The sequence below is a fragment of the Bufo gargarizans genome, chromosome 2, assembly GCF_014858855.1.
Source record: "Bufo gargarizans isolate SCDJY-AF-19 chromosome 2, ASM1485885v1, whole genome shotgun sequence".
NCBI lineage: Eukaryota > Metazoa > Chordata > Amphibia > Anura > Bufonidae > Bufo > Bufo gargarizans.
Window position 1 is genome coordinate 438300651 of NC_058081.1, and position 18678 is coordinate 438319328.

Sequence of the window (18678 nt, forward strand, 5' to 3'; positions counted from 1 at the left end):
TGAGACATCGTTGGGCGCCGCTCTGTGTGGCCTGATAGTGAAAGTCAGTCTTTAACACAATACAGGAGGCGGGTGCCGGCAGCAGAATCGCATTGCCGGCACCCTGCCGCTGACAGGGAGCTGCGATCAGAGGCAGTTAACCCCTTAGGTGCCGCACCTGAGGGGTTAACTGCTGATCTGCCAGTACCAGCCTCCTGTATAAAGGGGTAATTTATCATTGGTGGTGCAGTGTGCCCCCCCCCCCTCAACCCCCCATCCCATTAAAATCATTGGTGGCACAGTGCGCCAGCCCCTCTCAACCCCCCCAGTATTAAAATAATTGGTGGCAGTGGCCACAGGGACCTCTCCCCTCCCCCTCATTGGTGGTGCAGTGGCAGCTTCTGATCGGAGCCCCAGCTGTGTAAGCCTGGGGCTTCGATCAGTTACCATGGCAGCCAGGACGCTACAGAAGCCCTGGTTGCCATGGTAACATCCCTGATGCTGTGTGCACAAGGCACAGAGCAGCAGGGACAGTGTGAAGTCCTATTCACCCTGATAGAGCTGAATAGGACAAGGGATGAAAGATCCCAGGTTCTCGCCCCTAAGGCTACTTTCACACTTGCGACGGTGGATCCGTTCAGAACGGATCCGTCTGCATTATATTGTAAAAAAATTTTTTTTTTGATGCGGCCCACATAAACTTAAATTTTGTTTTTTTGGCCCATGTTAGCCTTTGAGTTTGACATGCTTGCCCTAAGGTATTCGCTGATGGGCATAGTGAGTTCATGGAAGTTTTTTTATTTTTTTGTCACAAGTTAGCAGAAATGGAACAATTATTTTTTTTTTTCTTACAAAGTCTCATATTCCACTAACTTGTAACAAAAATTTTTTTTTTACATGAACTCGCCATGCCCCTCACGAAATACCTTGGGGTGTCTTCTTTCCAAAATGGGGTCACTTGTGGGGTATTTATACTACCCTGGCATTTTAGGGGCCCTTAAGCGTGAGAAGTAGTTTGGAATCCAAATGCGTAAAAAATGCCCTGTGAAATCCTAAAAGTACTCATTGGAATTTGGGCCTCTTTGCGCACCTAGGCTGCAAAAAAGTGTCACACATGTGGTATCGCCGTACTCAGAAGAAGTAGGGCAATGTGTTTTGGGGTGTATTTTTACATATACCCATGCTGGGTGAGATAAATATCTCAGTAAAAGACAACTTTTCCCATTTTTTTTTTTTTTTTTTTTTTTTATACAAAGTTGTCATTTGACAGAGATATTTCTCTCACCCAGCATGGGTATATGTAGAAAGACACCCCAAAACACATTGCCCTACTTCTCCTGAGTACGGCGATACCACATGTGTGACACTTTTTTGCAGCCTAGGTGCGCAAAGGGGCCCAAATTCCAATGAGTACCTTTTTAGGAGGGCATTTTTAGGCATTTGGATTCCAAACTACTTCTCACGCTTTAGGGTTGTTTTTTTGGCACAAGTTAGCGGAAAATGATTATTTATATATATTTTTTTTTCTTACAAAGTCTCATATTCCACTAACTTGTGACATAACATTTTACAAGAACTCGCTATGCCCCTCACGGAATATCTTGGGGTGTCTTCTTTCCAAAATGGGGTCACATGTGGGGTATTTATACTGCCCTGGCATTTTAGGGGCCCTAAAGCATGAGAAGAAGTCTGGAATCCAAATGTCTAAAAATGCCCTCCTAAAAGGTACTCATTGGAACAGTGGCGTAACTAGAGTTCTATGGGCCCCAGGGCAAACTTTAAATTGGGGCCCCCCCGCCAAGACTCCACCCCCGCCAAGACTCCACCCCCTCCCGGTTTGAAAGTGTTGTAGTTGAATATTAAATAGAAGGAGATAGGGGTTTTAATTTTTTTTTTTTTATGTTACCATATAAAATATAGAAAAAAATGTTAAAAGCGTTCCAGAACAAAGATTCTCCACATAAGGCATAAAGCTTCTTGACCCATATCTTGGTAAATCACCTACAATTAAAAAATATAATAATCACAGAATATTGGCTGTCAGTTTGGTGCCTAATTAGATAAGAATTTCAAATATAATACATTTTTTTTACTTACTGAAATTTGATTGTGAATAAGTACGAGTTGTGCTTCTTAACAAGAACAGAAATCCAAATAAAACATCAAAATTAACCAGCCAGGTCCAACGAGGAGGCATCAAGTAGAAAGGAACCAATTTGTTCTCACTGTAAGAAAGGAGATGGTAGCATTTATTAAGTGACATAATTAGATATGTTAAATATAAAATTATATACATTTTTTTACTTACCAAAATTTGAATGTGAAAAGGAACGAGTCATGCTTCTTAACCAGAACAGAAATCCAAATGAAACATCAAAATTAACCAGCCAGGTCCAACGAGGAGGCATCAAGTAGAAAGGAACCAATTTGTTCTCACTGTAAGAAAGGAGATGGTAGCATTTATTAAGTGACATAATTAGATATGTTAAATATAAAATTATATACATTTTTTTACTTACCAAAATTTGAATGTGAAAAGGAACGAGTCATGCTTCTTAACCAGAACAGAAATCCAAATGAAACATCAAAATTAACCAGCCAGGTCCAACAAGGAGGCATCAAGTAGAAAGGAACCAATTTGTTCTCACTGTAGGAAAGGAGATGGTAGCATTTATTAAGTTGCATAATTAGATATGTTAAATATAAAATTATATAAATTTTTTACTTACCAAAATTTGATTGTGAATAAGCACGAGTTGTGCTTCTCAACCAGAACAGAAATCCAAATGAAACATCAAAATTAACCAGCCAGGTCCAACGAGGAGGCATCAAGTAGAAAGGAACCAATTTGTTCTCACTGTAGGAAAGGAGATGGTAGCATTTAGTAATTATGTTAAGTATTTTTGATGTTGGTAACATCTGCCTTCTTTTTGATATTAAGCTTTTGTTGTGCAGAAACCAGTGCTGTATTCAAATAGTTCAAAGGCGGTCGTTGTGTTTTAGAGTGTAACAACATCAGAATTGTTTATTAATCTGCATCATTGTTACCAAAAAGAAGGCAGCTAAAATAGAACCAAACTAGTTAACTGTTTAGTACAACCAAAGTTGAATAAATTGAACTGGGTTAGTATGAACTTTGATAATATAACTCCCTGTACCCAACAAACTGCTCACTTACGCAAAATACATATTACTAGAAGTTGCGCCGTCTCGCTTTAGACTCAGCAAATTTGTCAACAATAGCTGGAATGTCCAGTTTTCTTGCTCTTTCATTCTCAATGCTTAGAAGGGCAAGGCCAGAAAGCCGTTGTTGTGACATGCTGTTTCTCAAGTAATTTTTAATCAGAGATAATTTGGAAAATGATCTTTCTGCAGATGCCACCGTCACTGGTAATGTGAGGAAAAGTATTAAAGCTGTACATACATCCGGTAGGGTAGATGACAAAGCAGCATTGTCAATTATAAGCAGGTGTGCCAAATCTTTAACTGTGTGGAGCTCAGAGATCTCATTTTGCAGTGCGCTCCGAAAACTAACCAATTGCCCTGCGAAATCGGAAGATATGTCATCTTGGTAATAATGCTGAAATTGCAGTGCAGCTTGAAACAAGTTATCCTCTGATTCAGTCGCCAGCACACGTGGCTGAATGATCCGAAATCTTTCAACTACAGTGTTCATGCTACCAAATCTGCTTGATAACTGGGATGTTATTACATCTAAAGTAGCATAAAAAATAGTAGTTTTAAATCTCTTCTCTGGGTCTTGCAGTCTTTCGTCCAAACATAGCTCCCCACTATGGCGCTTTACTTTGGGCACTCTTTTAATTACAAACATTGCAGGAATTCCCCACTTCTCAGCAAGTTTGATAGCTGTTGTTTTAGCATCTTCAAATTGCTTCCTGTAGCTGCTAAGAGCTTCAATGGCATTATGAATTAAATGGGCTGCATTGCACAGATCCATATGTTCTGACTGCAGAACCTTTGATATTGCATTTATATGCTCCAGAACTTTACTCTGTAGAACAAGTAGGAAGACAAACTCAAAAGATTCAATTTTATTCCTAAGGACCCTGGCCTCTTCCCTCTCTTTACTTTTGGTCGAAGTCAATATTAATTTAGACAGTGCTTTAAGGACATCAACAAACCGAAAGCGTAGGGCAAGCAGCGAGTCATAACGGGATGACCATCGTGTTGGGCACAGTCTTTTTAGGGTCACAGAGGATTCAGTGGTTAGTGACTGAAGAACAGACCATCGGGTGATACTTTCTCCAAAAAAAACATACAAACTCTGTATCACCTCAAAAAATCTTGACACCTCAGGTACGTGGCTCACGGCATCTTGTAGAACTAAATTAAGGTTGTGGGCTGCACAGTGAATGTACAAGGCATTTCTTTCTTTCTTTTGAATGCGAGTTTGAACACCCGAGTATACTCCACTCATGGTGGCAGCACCATCATAACCCTGCCCCCGACATTTTGATAGCTGTAAACCTCTACTTTCTATACATTTTATAATGTCATTTTCAAGTCCTGCAGCACTAGGGTCTTCTACGACATGAAAACCTAAAAATGCTTCTTGTATAGCTATAGCAGTTGCCCTTTGGGTTTTGTCTCTGCTTACAGTCACATATCGGAATATTTGACTTAATTGGTCAACTTTAGAAACATCTTGTGTTGTGTCCATAATTATTGAATAAAAATTGGAGGCTTTAATTTCACTCGCAATGCCTTCTTCTACTTTTTTTGAAAGGATATCTATTATTTCATTTTGTATTTTGGGGCTTAGGTATTTAGCTGTCCCCTGCGGTAACTGGAGTAGCTCCTTCAAAACATGGTCATATTCTGCGAGCAGCTCTACAATAGAGAGAAAGTTGCCATTATTACTCTCGCCTATTTTTTCGACATGACCACGGAAAGCTAGATTAGACATTGCCATGGTTAAGGTCACATTGGTTATTCGATGAAGGACTTGTCGCCAAAAGTTTTTCTCTTTTAAAATTTGTCTTTCAGTCTCTGCATCTATGTTTTTTTTTCTCCTCCATTGATCATACACAATACAAGCGTCCATGTGAGCTTGGGAAGCTTCATGAATCTGTATTTTTGCTGAGAGCCTTTGCCATTTTTTTATTCCTTTAGCCCATGCAGGTTCAAAGCCTAATCTTTTACGATCACCAAATAACCAGCATGGCTCGCAATAAGCAACGTTTAGCTTTGGAGAGTAGCATAACCACATGACAGGAATCTTATGGCCTGCTTTTATAATTCTGTCATAGTACTTCTCAGAGAAACACCTGTTATCGTTATCTCTGGGAAATGGCCCGTTAGGTCTGCAGGGGCCATTAGAAAGAATACATTTTTTTATGTTGGGGTCTTTTATTGTAATGGGAAAATGTCCCCTATCTGTAACATACTTTTCTCCAAGTAAAGTACGTTCTATACAGACAGTGCCAGCATCTTCACTTTCTAAACTTTCTTGTACTTCAGATATACTGGCACTTGTATGCGGCTCCACTTCTTCAATGCTAGGACTGAAGCTACATGTTTCACTGTGGATACTATCCTCCTCCATCAACGATTGAGAGCTTTCAATAACTGTACTAGTAGAAGGTCTCTCACTTATGTCCTCACACTGACCAGTTATGGTCTCAGTAGTTGCAGAACCACCAGAAGCACCAGCAGCCTGTGAAAAATAGCTGCTTATTTTTGGGAGTTTCTGAGTTTTTTTCTCATCTTCCCTTTTTCTTTTGCGTTTTTGTGAGCCACTCATATGATGGTAAGACGACATTATGGTGGATTAGGTTAGTTGCTGCGACACAAATGTATTTAATCTGCAAATTAAATATGAAAATTGCCTGAGTTTTAAAGACTTTGAGATTGAAAAAACGGCAACAATGGCATAAAACAGTTCTTTTCCAACTGAAATACAGAACTCACTAGTGAGGCACACCCCAATTGTTGGGGAGACACTACTCCATTATTGGTACAGAAGAACGAAAAGGACAGATTTGTTACAAACCTGAGCCGAACTGAGCCTACAGACCCGTCACATGCCGGAGACCTAAGCGCACCTTTGTGACATCAGGCATAAAGAAAACAGGCGAAATGGATCAAGGGCCAGGGAATTTTAATACAAGGTAACAGACGTACAAGACAATAACAGGAGTGCCTCAGTTACTGTTACAGATCAGCGGGTGTGGACCCACTGCGCCACTGACTGGCTATACTCTGGAGGGGCGTGACTAAGCAACTACCTGGTCTTCACTAGAGCCTCTGATGGTGAGGATAGGCTTGGCTGCAGGTAGTTGCCAGGTGCCACTCCAGAGCAGTCCCCGAGTCAGTGGCAGCATTCATACAGTATAACGTGTCTCCTTGTGGCCTCAAGTGTCAAAATACCCATTTCTTTTAAATGGGTATTTTTCATGATATACAGTGGGTACGGATAATATTCAGACCCCTTAAAATTTTCACTCTGTTATATTGCAGCCATTTGCTAAAATCATTTAAGTTCATTTTTTTTCCTCATTAATGTACACACAGCGCCCCATATTGTACACACAGCGCCCCATATTGTAGACACAGCACCCCATATTGTAGACACAGCACCCCATATTGACAGAAAAACACAGAATTGTTGACATTTTTGCAGATTGATTAAAAAAGAAAAACTGAAATATCACATGGTCCTAAGTATTCAGACCTTTCGCTCAGTATTTAGTAGAAGCACCTTTTGATCTAATACAGCCATGAGTCTTTTTGGGAAAGAAGCAACAAGTTTTTCACCCCTGGATTTTGGGATCCTCTGCCATTCCTCCTGGCAGATCCTCTCCAGTTCTGTCAGGTTGGATGGTAAACGTTGGTGGACAGCCATTTTTAGGTCTCTCCAGAGATGCTCAATTGGGTTTAAGTCAGGGCTCTGGCCGGGCCATTCCAGAACAGTCATGGAGTTGTTGTGAAGCCACTCCTTCGTTATTTTAGCTGTGTGCTTAGGGTCATTGTCTTGTGGGAAGGTAAACCTTCGGCCCAGTCTGAGGTCCTGAGCACTCTGGAGAAGGTTTTCCTCCAGGATATCCCTGTACTTGACTGCATTCATCTTTACCTTGATTGCAACCAGTCGTCCTGTCCCTGCAGCTGAACCCCCCCCCCACAGCATGATGCTGCCACCACCATGCTTCACTGTTGGGACTGTATTAGACAGGTGATGAGCAGTGCCTGGTTCTCTCCACACATACCGCTTAGAATTAAGGCCAAAAAGTTATTGGTCTCATCAGACCAGAGAATCTTATTTCTCACCATCTTGGAGTCCTTCAGGTGTTTTTAGCAAACTCCATGCGGGCTTTCATGTGTCTTGCACTGAGGAGAGGCTTCAGTCGGGCCACTCTGCCATAAAGCCCCAACTGGTGGAGGGCTGCAGTGATGGTTGACTTTCTACAACTTTCTCCCATCTCCCGACTGCATCTCTGGAGCTCAGCCACAGTGATCTTTGGCTTCTTCTTTACCTCTCTCACCAAGGCTCTTCTCCCCCGATAGCTCAGTTTGGCCGGACAGTTCTAGGAAGGGTTCTGGTCGTCCCAAACGTCTTCCATTTAAGGATTATGGAGGCCAGTGTGCTCTTAAGAACTTTAAGTGCAGCAGAAATCTTTTTGTAACCTTGGCCAGATCTGTGCCTTGCCACAATTCTGTCTCTGAGCTCTTCAGGCAGTTCCTTTGACCTCATGATTCTCATTTGCTCTGACATGCAGTGTGAGCTGTAGGGTCTTATATAGACAGGTGTGTGGCTTTCCTAATCAAGTCCAAACAGTATAATCAAACACAGCTGGACTCAAATGAAGGCGTAGAACCATCTCAAGGATGATCTGAAGAAAGGGACCGCACCTGAGTTACATATATGAGTGTCACAGCAAAGGGTCTGAATACTTAGGACCATGTGATATTTCAGTTTTTCTTTTTTAATAAATCTGCAAATATGTCAACAATTTTGTATTTTTCTGTCAATATGGGGGGGGGGGGTGCTGTGTGTACATTAATGAGGAAAAAAATGAACTTAAATGATTTTAGCAAATGGCTGCAATATAACAAAAAGTAAAAAATTTAAGGGGGTCTGAATACTTCCGTACCCACTGTACATCATTATTGCTATGAACTTCTTAATAAAGTTATCGTGGGAATACCCTAGTTTAGAGCACTGCTAGGCGACTCACTACAGGACAGGAACAGGACAAATATACAGAACCAGGAGGCACCACACCGAGGTGTAGATGGCAGGACCCCTAGGGTCAGCAGCAGGGGGCTATGCATAGCAAGGCAAAACATAGGCGGACTGACAGAGCAGAAGGGTGAACCACCCAGCAAGACATAAGACAGGCCGACCTCAGAAAAGACCGGATGTAGGATATAATACCTTAGGTGCCTAACAAGCGCACCTGAATGGATACAACCAGGAACAGAAAAGGGAGATTAACCGTATCAGGCCAGGAGTAACAAACCCCAGGATACAAAGCAAAAGCACCGGACGTTGCCCATGGCAGCCAACACGGAAACAAACCGAAAACATGAACAGGTAGAGAAAAACCATACACAAGCTGTTCACAATGGATACCGCATCCAGTGCGCAGCCTCAACAGCCTGCCTACGTGGCAACCCAATCACAGTGAAGCACACAGTGACAGGACCGTCACGACCCCATAAACTATAAAGCATTCCGTTAGGTTTCCTACATGAAGGACTTTTGTCTCAGCTTAAAAAAACCTTAGGGGAAACCTAACACCCGTAGGCTCTGTTCGGCTCAGTTAAGTTTAAAAAAAAATCAGTTGCAGGTTTTTTGTGTATCCATGGACTACCTCCAGTGATACCAATTTTTTTTTTCCAGACATTATTAACGTCCACTGATGAGCCATCCATCTGCCCCACCCCCACCCTGATTGCAGACAATGGCAATAATAATGTCTGAATTCAGGGGGTGGGGCGGATGGATGGATGATCAGTGGGTGGTAATAATGTCTAAAATCAGGATGCGGGTGGGGCGGATCATGGATGGATCATGAGTGAACAGCAATAATTTATTACCGCCCACTGATGATCCATCCATCGGCCCCATTCCGGCCCTGATTTCAGACATTACTACCGTCCGTCCACTGATGTTCCATCCATCGGCCCCACCCCGGCCCTGATTTGAGACAATAATAATGTCTGAATTCAGGGGGTGGGGCGGATGGATGGATGATCAGTGGACGGTAATGATGTCTGAAATCAGGGTGTGGGTGGGGCGGATGGATGGATGATCAGTGGGTGGTAATAATGTCTAAAATCAGGATGCGGGTGGGGCGGATCATGGATGGATCATGAGTGAACAGCAATAATTTATTACCGTCCACTGATGATCCATCCATCGGCCCCACTCCAGCCCTGATTTCAGACGATAATAATGTCTGAATTCAGGGGGTGTGGCGGATGGATGGATGATCAGGGGACAACATGGATGAATCATTGCATTACTAATACTACCTACCAGTCTATAGACCAGTCCAGCAGGCAGTGAGGCAGGAGAAGATGGTCCTGGAGTGCAGTACTTCTGCTGCAATGCCCAGCGCTCGCCCTTGGTGTCTGTCTGTCGGTCGTCCTCTTCTTTCTTCCTCGGAGAATCGTGCCCTGAGCCCTCTAATCTGTGCTGGCACAGGCACACACTGCTGGGGGGCGGGGCTCTGCCTCTTTTAAATCTGCTCTCTGGCGGGCTTTTGCTGCGCCTGTGGCTGTGCGCCTAGAGTCTACTCTCCTGTCCTGACGTCAGAGACTCTCATCTCGCGTGAGCGGAGGGACGGGTCACGCGGCCGTGGTCATGTGGGTGTATTGTGGGCGTGTGTAGCTTGAGGGAGGGCCCGGCGGAGGAGCGGCAGCACCAGCTGAGTGAGGGAGGAGGACGGTACACACAGGCAGCGTGAGCGCAGGTGAATCAAGCAGTGAGCACAGATTAGTTTCGCAGGGCCCGCCTGCCGCCGCAAGCACTTGCTGGCCTGCAGCGGGCCCCCCTCCCGCCGGGCCCGGTCGCAGTCGCACTCTCTGCGACCGCGATCGTTACGCCCCTGCATTGGAATTTGGGCCCCTTTGTGCACCTAGGCTGCAAAAAAGTGTCACACATGTGGTATCACCATACTCGGGAGAAGTAGCGCAATGTGGTTTGGGGTGTAGTTTTACATATAGCGATGCTGGGTGAGATAAATATCTCTGTAAATGACAACTTTTTACGTTTTTTTTACTCAATTTACTGAGAGATTTCTCTCACCCAGCATGGGTATATGTAAACATACACCCCAAAACACATTGCCCTATTTCTCCTGAGTACGGCAATACCACCAGTTAGTGGAATATGAGACTTTTATTTTTTATTTATTTTTTTTACAATGTCCGCTAACTTGTGCCAAAAAAAAAAAAAAAAATCTTCCATGAACTCGCCATGCCCCTCAAAAGTGATCTTTATAGCGCCGCAGCGATTTTACGGTGTTTTTGCAGTGATCAAAAAAAATATATCTGGCACTGCGTGGGGCAGGCTGAACGCAAGTGTGCGCACAAGATCAGGCCTGATCGGGCGAACAATGCGTTTTTTGTTGGGCCTATAGAACATGTCCTATTCTTGTCCACAATTTCGGACAAGAAAAGGCATTTTCTATATAGTTATGGCAGTGTGCGGATCCGCAAAATGCGGAAAGCACAATTGCCGGTGTCTGTGTTTTGCGGATCCGCAAAACGCATACGGACGACTGAATGGAGCCTTACATGGGGGTGATCAATGACGGGGTTGATCAGGGAGTCTATATGGGGTGATCAGGGGTTAATAAGTGACAGGGGGGGTGTAATGTGTGTGCTACTTACAGAGCTGCCTGTGTCCTCTGGTGGTCGATCCAAGCAAAAGGGACCACCAGAGGACCAGGTAGCGGGTATATTAGACGCTATTAACAAAACGGCGTCTAATAAACCTTTCTGATGCGATTATTTTAATATCTACAGCCTGCCAGCGAGTGATCATCGCTGGCAGGCTGTAGTATAACTTCAGAATGTGCGCGCGCGTTCACGTGAAATCTCGCCTCTCGCGAGATGACGCGCCAGCGCATCAACGAGGAACAACCCGACCACCCGCAGGACGCATCCCTGCGTTAGGCGGTTGGGAGGCGGTTAAAGACTGAGCCTATTTTCATTTTTGCATTTTTTTTTTTGTTTTTCCTCCACACGTTCCAATAGCCATAAGTTTTTTTTATTTTTCCGTTCACATGTCTTGTATTGGAAAAAAAAATCTTTGTAGGGTACAATTGAAAAAAAAAAAAAACACACCATTCCACCAAGGTTTTTGGGGTTTTGACATCATGTAGTCCTTATTCTGCAGCTCAATATAACGACAATACCAAACTTGTATAGTTTTTATTTAGTTTTATAAAAAAAATTAAAACCTTTGGAAAAAAATCTAAATTTTCTTTGCATCGCTATTTTCTCACAGCTATAACTTTTTTCCATTTCCGTCCACATAGATGTATGAGGGCTTGCTTTTTGCTTTGTATTGCATTATGCATTAAGGGGTTAAAGGGAATCTGTAACCAATGACCTCCCTTTAAAACTGTTTGCATAAACACATAGTTGTGGTTCACCAGATTAAGACTCTGTTTTCTTTTGCTGATCCAAGGCTCCACTGATTTCTGTGGCCACCCTCCATCGCCTGGCTCTGTCAAACAGGTACGCCCTGTGTCCTTAAGTACCGGGACACCAGGGTGTACAGGACGCCCTATGTCCCCAAGAGGTTAAAGGGGTTTTCCAGGATTTTACTGCTGATGACCTATCTTCAGGATAGGTCATCAGTAGGGCTGCACGATATGGGAATTTTGTGCGTTTGCGATTAGGGCCCTAAAAATTGCGATAACGATATGCGATGCAATATTTTAAGGGAATTGTGCTAGAGGTCTATTTGCTTGGATTTTCAAGGCAAAAGCACACAGAAATTACTGATAATGCTGAAATGTAGTTATGCTCAAATCAAGAACTGAAATGCACAGTGTTTTTCTAAATAAAACATCTTTTACTAAATGTAATAACATATTTGAATTGCTGCAAGAGTACAAAATACAAAACGTGCCATTTTCTTAATAGCACTGCACAGAACAGATAAATAAAATAGAATAGATATAAGAACATGTGTTCATTAAAATGAGATTTTCCGAACACTGAACAAACAGGAACTTTTTAAAGAACACCATAGTCAGCAGCAGCAATATAAGGTAATATACCGTATTTTTTGCCCTATAAGATGCACCTAGGTTTTTGAGGAGGAAAATAAAAGGTGTGCTTTTGGTGGGTTTTGAACTAATGGTGGTCTGTGGATGACACACTGTTAATGGGGGGGGGGGGGGGGGGTCTGTGGATAACACTGTTATGGAGGGGATCTGTGGATGGCACTGTTATGGAGGGGATCTGTGGATGGCACATATATAGCATCTTATGCTATGTGCCATCCACAGATTCCCCCCCCCCCCCCCCCCCATAACAGTGTCCCTGCAGTGTGAATGACCCCTAATATAGGTGCACTCCCTGTATTCTAATGCACCCCCGCTCACTTTTGTGTAATCTTATCTAACCTGCATTGTTAAAATATAATAATAATGTGTAATCCACCTGTATTACTTACAACTAAATTCCGTAGCAGGGAGGAGGCAGGCTGGGAGGACGGGCTGGCGACGGGTCACTCGCTATGTCACGCGCCCGCGCCACCTGCTTCATTCATAAAGTGGGCGGCGCAGGTGCAGGATGTAGTGAGTGACGCGCCGCCCTCCCTGTCTGCCTCCTGCCTCCTCCGGAACTTAGTTGTAAGTAATACAGCTGGATTACACATGATTATTGTATTTTAACAATGCAGGTTAGATTAGATTATCGCAATACGATTGCTTTGGAGATATATTGTGCAGGCCTAGTCATCAGTATCTTATTGGTAAGGCATCGGTGCATTAATGAGGATGGGGCTGAGCGCAATACCAAGCACAGACGCTATATGTACAGCTCTGTGCTTGGTAAGCAAGAGAAGGCCGCAGCACTCATATGATCGCTGGTGCCTTTTCAAAAAGCTGGACCCCCACCGATCAGATACTGATGACCTATCCAGAGTAGTAAAATCCTGGAAAAACCCTTTAATCACTGTGCACACAGGGGTGTAGCTATGGGGGAGGCATCTAATGTGTAGAGATCAGGGGAGGTAAGGATCTGGTTGTTGAAATTCAGCTATTGGTTGGGAGAGATGTCCAGTGTGCCAGCCGACGCCTATCTTATGTCTATTGCCAGCCTAAAAGACCCTTGCCACATAAGATGTCTGGTACAGGATTTGCCCTTTGTGTGCACAGGAGTATACCTTCCATGGTCTCTGAAGTTCCGCATGATCTTTGATGCATTTGATGTATACTTTACATTTAGTATATGAACAGTTATTAAGGGTAATCTGTACGGCAGTCACACATATCTATGTACGTGTTGGGTGGAGATGTCAGTCTTCGGCTTTTGGTGCCCGTATAAGATGTACTGGATGGTGGTTCAGTTTGTGTGGGGACCTAGAAGGAACATTGTACTGGTATGCTGCTGCTCTTCTAGCGTGGCCTTATTATATTCATGCAGCAAGTGCTTTGCTGGCCCATTAATATTTCATAGCTCTGGCTCCCATTTTAGTAGGGTCTGAGAAACATCAAGTCGTTGGAGCAGCATTAGCCTTATTCTGTTTATTGCTGTGAATTTGGCGCAGCTCTGTGTTTGCTGCACACATCATATATTATTGAACATGCAGTCTTTCTAACTGTACTTAAAGCTTTTTCAGGTTTGCTTTTAAAGCAAACTTAGTATAATATATCAGGTTCTTTGTAGTAATGCCTCTGAGGCTCTGGAGCTGGGGGAAATCCTTAAAGGGGTTGTTCAAGTTCTAAAAAAAAAAATATATAGCACTGTAAATCTGATGGGCAGCAATATATAACTGAGCTAAGCAAGTTTTAGGCAAAACAAATATATATATTTACTCATTTCCTTGGTTCTCTTCTGGCCCTTTGTTTACCTATAGTAACACTCTCGGCCTCTCCCCCTACTCTGCAATGGGGGTAAATACAAGTGCTGCCCTGAGTGACATGTCTGCCTGCCGGGAGACTCAGCAGCATGTTGTATGTGTAGGACTACAAAACCCAGCTGTACAATGACACTGCTGATACACACACACCCCTACCTGTTCTTGTTCAATGCTTTGCAGAACTCATGTGTCAGCTCCTGTGCCCAGCATTTGTCTCCTCAATGCCTGCAGCTACTCAGCCTTCAGCCCTGAGTCTGTGCAGCTGAAGGGGTTAATGTTTTTCTTCAAGAATTCGGAGAGAGAGCAATAAGCAGCAGCCGGCAGTGCAGGAGGGCATGGCTGGCACAGTGACGTCTGGTGTATAGACACCTGTCTCATATCTGCTCTCTCAGGCTTGTGCACAAAACATCATCAGAGTAGTGAAATCTGAGGAAGCAGCAACTGGAGATAAAGTAAGTGAATTGTAAAGTCCTTACATTTGCCTAGTTAGAAACATGCAAAAAACTAAAAAAATTACTCCGACAACCCCTTTAATATTACTCTGAACAAAAATATAAACAAAAAATATGCTCCCATTTTGCATGAGCTGATCTCAAAGATCTGAAACATTTTCTACATACACAAAAGACCCATTACTCTTAAATATTGTTCACAAATCTGTCTAAATCTGTGTTAGTGAGCACTTCTACTTTGCCGAGATAATCCATCCCACCTCACAGATGTAGCATATCAAGGTGCTGATTAGACAGCATGAATATTGCACAGGTGTGCCTTAGACGTCCCACAATAAAAGTCCACTCTGAAATGTGCAGTTTGATCACACAGCACAATGCCTCAGATGTTGCAACGTTTGAGGGAGCGTGCAATTGGCATGCTGACTGCAGGAATGTCTACCAGAGCTGTTGCCCATGCTTTGCATGTTCCTTTCTGTACTGTACCATAAGCCGTCTCCAAAGGCGTTTCAGAGAATTTGGCAGTACATCCAACCGGCCTTACAACTGCAGACCACGTGTAACCACACCAGCCTGAGACTTCCACATCCAGCATGTTCACCTCCATGATCATCTGAGACCAGCCACCCAGACAGCTGCAGCAACAATTGGTTTGCATAACCAAAGAATTTCTGCACAAACTGTCAGAAACCGTCTTGGAGAAGCTCATCTGCATGCTCGTCGTCCTCATCGGGGTCTGGGTCTGGACCCAGTTTGTCGTCATAACCGACTTGAGTGGGCAAATGCTCACATTCGATGGTTTCTGGCACGTTGGAGAGGCGTTCTCTTCACGGATGAGTCCCGGTTTTCACTGTTCAGGGCAGATAGCAGACAGCGTGTATGGCGTTGTGTGGGTGAGTGGTTTGCTGATGTCAACGTCGTGGATCGAGTGGACCATGGTGGCAGTGGGGTTATGGTATGGGCAGGCATATGTTATGGATAGCGAACACAGGTGCATTTTATTAATGGCATTTTGAATGCACAGAGATATTGTGATGAGTTTCTGAGGCCCATTGTTGTGCCATTCATCCATGTTGCAGCATGATGATGCACGGGCCCATATTGCAAGGATCTGTACACAATTCCTGGAAGCTGAAAACATCCCAGTTCTTGCATGGCCAGCATACTCACCGGACATGTCACCCGTTGAGCATGTTTGAGATGCTCTGGATCGGCGTATACGACAGTGTGTTCCAGTTCCTGCCAATATTCTGCAACTTCGCACAGCTATTAAAGAGGAGTGGACCAACATTCCACAGTCCACAATCAACAACCTGATCAACTCTATGTGACATAGATGTGTTGCACTGTGTGAGGCAAATGGTGGCCACCCCCCATGCTCACTAACGCAGATTTAGGCCTCTTGCACACAAATATATATATTTTTTTCCTGTTTACGTTTCATATCGGAACCATTCATTTCAATGGGTCCACAAAAAAAAATGGAATGTACTCCGTATGCATTCCGTTTCCATTTTTCCGTTCCGTTCAAAGATAGAACAAGTCCTATTATTGCACGCAAATCACGGTCCGTGGCTCCATTCAAGTCAATTGGTCTGCAAAAAATACGGAATGCATACGGAACACATCCGTATGTCATCCGTTTTTTGCGGATCCGTGATTTTGAAATGCTAGGCTCAGCCGACTTGTGCCATGTGTTTTGTGTTTACAAACTTTCCAAGAGCACATGTGCGGGTTCTGAAACCGGCCCCAGCCTGCCTGTCTGCCTTGCCAGAGAACACCATCAACATGGATGTAGAGAAACTAATATTGCAGATCCATGAACGTCCCCAGCTATGGGACACAAGAAGTGATGCGTATGATGACCGCATCAACAAGGAGCGCGCATGGGACGAGGTGACCCGTGAGATGTTGGCCAGAGAGTGGGAGAAGGCCACTTCCTCCAAACGCTGCAAAAAAGGTAAGTAAAGCCATGTGGATGTGTTTTATGTATAAAATTCTTATTATTTCTTTGTTTGTTGTGATGCAGTGGTGTGTATATTGGAGAAGCAGGTAAATGAGGACATGTGTTTTTGAAGGGGCACCATGAGGATTTTTTATACAGCACTTATTTTCTAGGTGAAAGTCCTCAGCACTTTTGAATTATATCAGCCATGGCCACCGGAGGCTCTGCTGCTGTAGTTAAACGACAATGACCACCATGCCCTGCTGTAGGCTGATATATATTTTATGTGTGGACATGCTAGAGCTTCATATTGTGAATCCCTGTGATGTACAAATATCAATCTTACAACAACCCTGCTATCTAGCAGTGGTGGCCATGCTTGTATATTATTGTAAAATGTGCCGCACTCTCTGGCTGGGACCACTGGAGCAGCTTGTTATCCTGTACTGGTCAAGCGCGGTCACTGTAGATGGATTAGATAGTATTTTCAACCATAGAAACAAGAAGTTTTGGAAGTGATGTTAACATAAGGTCAGTCAGCATAGGAACAGCGAAAATTTCCTGGATATGGTTTAAAAAAAAAAAATATTTGCATGTATAAATGTAGTAGTAACCTTATTTGGTGATGTGCTTTTATACGTGTGTTTACATAAATTATGTTATATTTCTACAGTCTAACGTGTCAAGACCCGCTGGCAGTCGTCCCGCGATCAGTACCAGGGGAAAAAGTGGCAATGGAGTACTTTGCAAAAAGCCCTATCTGTATTCCAGATAGTTGAGTTTCTTAAAACCAGTGCTGTACCTTAGGCCGTGAGTATGAAATGTATTGATTATTTATAATATTATCTTATAAATGTCCATAAAAAAATTGCTTGTGGCATTTCTTTGTTAACCTAGTTTACATCATACAACTGTTTTATAGGCTAGGCTACAACTAGGGCTGGAGTGCCCAAGGCAGGTACATGTTGTTCTAATCTCTGGTGGGAATATACTGCCCTTGCCAACACCATGCTGGAAGAAGTCTTCCATCTACTATTGCTTATCCTGATATGACCTGCACAAATGGCTGACATTAGAAACAGGTGAGGATAGCATAAGGAACAGCCATCTGTGCAGGTCCCTTTAAAACAGGTATTCAACATTGGTAGGCGCAAGTCGGTCTCTACCATAGTGTTGACAAGGACAGTTTTCATTTTTCTCCCCTGTTTTCCGTGAGCCATAACTTTTTTATTTTTCCAGCCACCAATTATGGCATAAAATGTTGCGAGAAGTGTTAAAAGAATTCCAAATGGGGTGGAATTGGGGAAAAAAAAAATGCTATTCCTCCACGGTTTTACAGGTTTTGTTCCCACAGCGTTTTGTTTCTGGCAAAACTGACCCATGCCCTTCATTCTCTGGGTTAGTACGATTACAAAAAAAACCCATATGTATAGGTTCTTTATGTCTAAATCGTGTAAAAAAATATTTTGACTTTGAGAAAACTTTTTAGTTTTTTTATATCGCCATATTCTGACCCCCATAACTTTTTTATACTTATGTCTACTGAGCTGTTTAGGGGCTAATTTTTTGTACTTTTAAGTGATACCATTTTAGAGTATGTGTGACTTTTTGATCACATTTTATTACATTTTTTTGGGTAAGATAAGCAATGAAAAAATGGGCCATTTTGACCCTTTTTTTCCGTTATGCCATTCGCTGTATTGGATTTTTTTTTCTTTGCGGTGATACCCATGATGTTTATATTTATTGTTATTTAGGTATTTATTTTTTAATTATACGGAAAGGGGGGTGATTTAAACTTTTATATATTTTTTTTAACTAAAATCATCATTATGTGCCTCAGTATATGAGCTTATAACATTTTTAAAATTTTTTGGTTTATCAGGGATTTATAATTAGCCTATTTTGCTCACTTTTGCTCATTTCTTATCCTGGCTTGCCATCTGGTAGCAGTTTGAATACTGTTAGCCTACTCAGTAAGGCTACCAATATTCTGCGCAACTACCTATGCCCGGATTGGACACACGGGGCATAGGTAGGAAGCACTTCCGGATTTTTGTGCATTTAGGTGCAGTGATCTCACTTGATTACAGCATCTAAAGCATTTAGTTACCGCGATCGGCATTATTGCCAGCCACGGTAATTAGCCTCAGGTCTCTGCTGTATGAAACAGCAGAGATCTGCCGGCCATGATGCCTGCTACACGTGCGAGCGGGAGTCATGTTTATATATCA

The 18678-nt window shown here is 43.0% G+C and overlaps 2 protein-coding genes across 8 annotated transcripts in view; one reads left to right on the top strand and one right to left on the bottom strand.

Moving 5' to 3' along the window:
- C2H5orf24 (chromosome 2 C5orf24 homolog) overlaps positions 1 to 18678 on the top strand; it is a 50920-nt gene that overhangs the window by 12230 nt on the left and 20012 nt on the right. The window lies entirely within an intron of this gene.
- On the bottom strand, positions 1879 to 9832 carry LOC122928273 (zinc finger MYM-type protein 1-like). Of its 4 annotated transcripts, XR_006387868.1 has the most exons (5): positions 9482 to 9832; positions 2709 to 2836; positions 2288 to 2415; positions 2077 to 2204; positions 1879 to 1980 (listed from the first exon to the last, which is right to left on the bottom strand). XR_006387868.1 is itself a non-coding variant. In XM_044280944.1 (4 exons), exon 1 carries the CDS (start codon positions 4415 to 4417, stop codon positions 3173 to 3175), a length of 1245 nt encoding a protein of 414 aa, XP_044136879.1. In that variant the 5' UTR covers positions 4418 to 4437; the 3' UTR covers positions 1879 to 1980; positions 2077 to 2204; positions 2288 to 2415; positions 2709 to 3172. The 4 variants fall into 4 exon arrangements, 3 of the variants coding, with proteins under 3 accessions (XP_044136879.1, XP_044136880.1, XP_044136881.1); XM_044280944.1 differs by lacking the exon at positions 9482 to 9832 and having other exon boundaries at positions 2709 to 4437; XM_044280945.1 differs by lacking the exons at positions 2288 to 2415; positions 9482 to 9832 and having other exon boundaries at positions 2709 to 4437.

Coding starts and splice junctions, on each gene's coding strand:
- LOC122928273 (XM_044280945.1), bottom strand. CDS start 4,417: ATGAGTGGAGTATACTCGGGTGTTCAAACTCGCATTCAAAAGAAAGAA.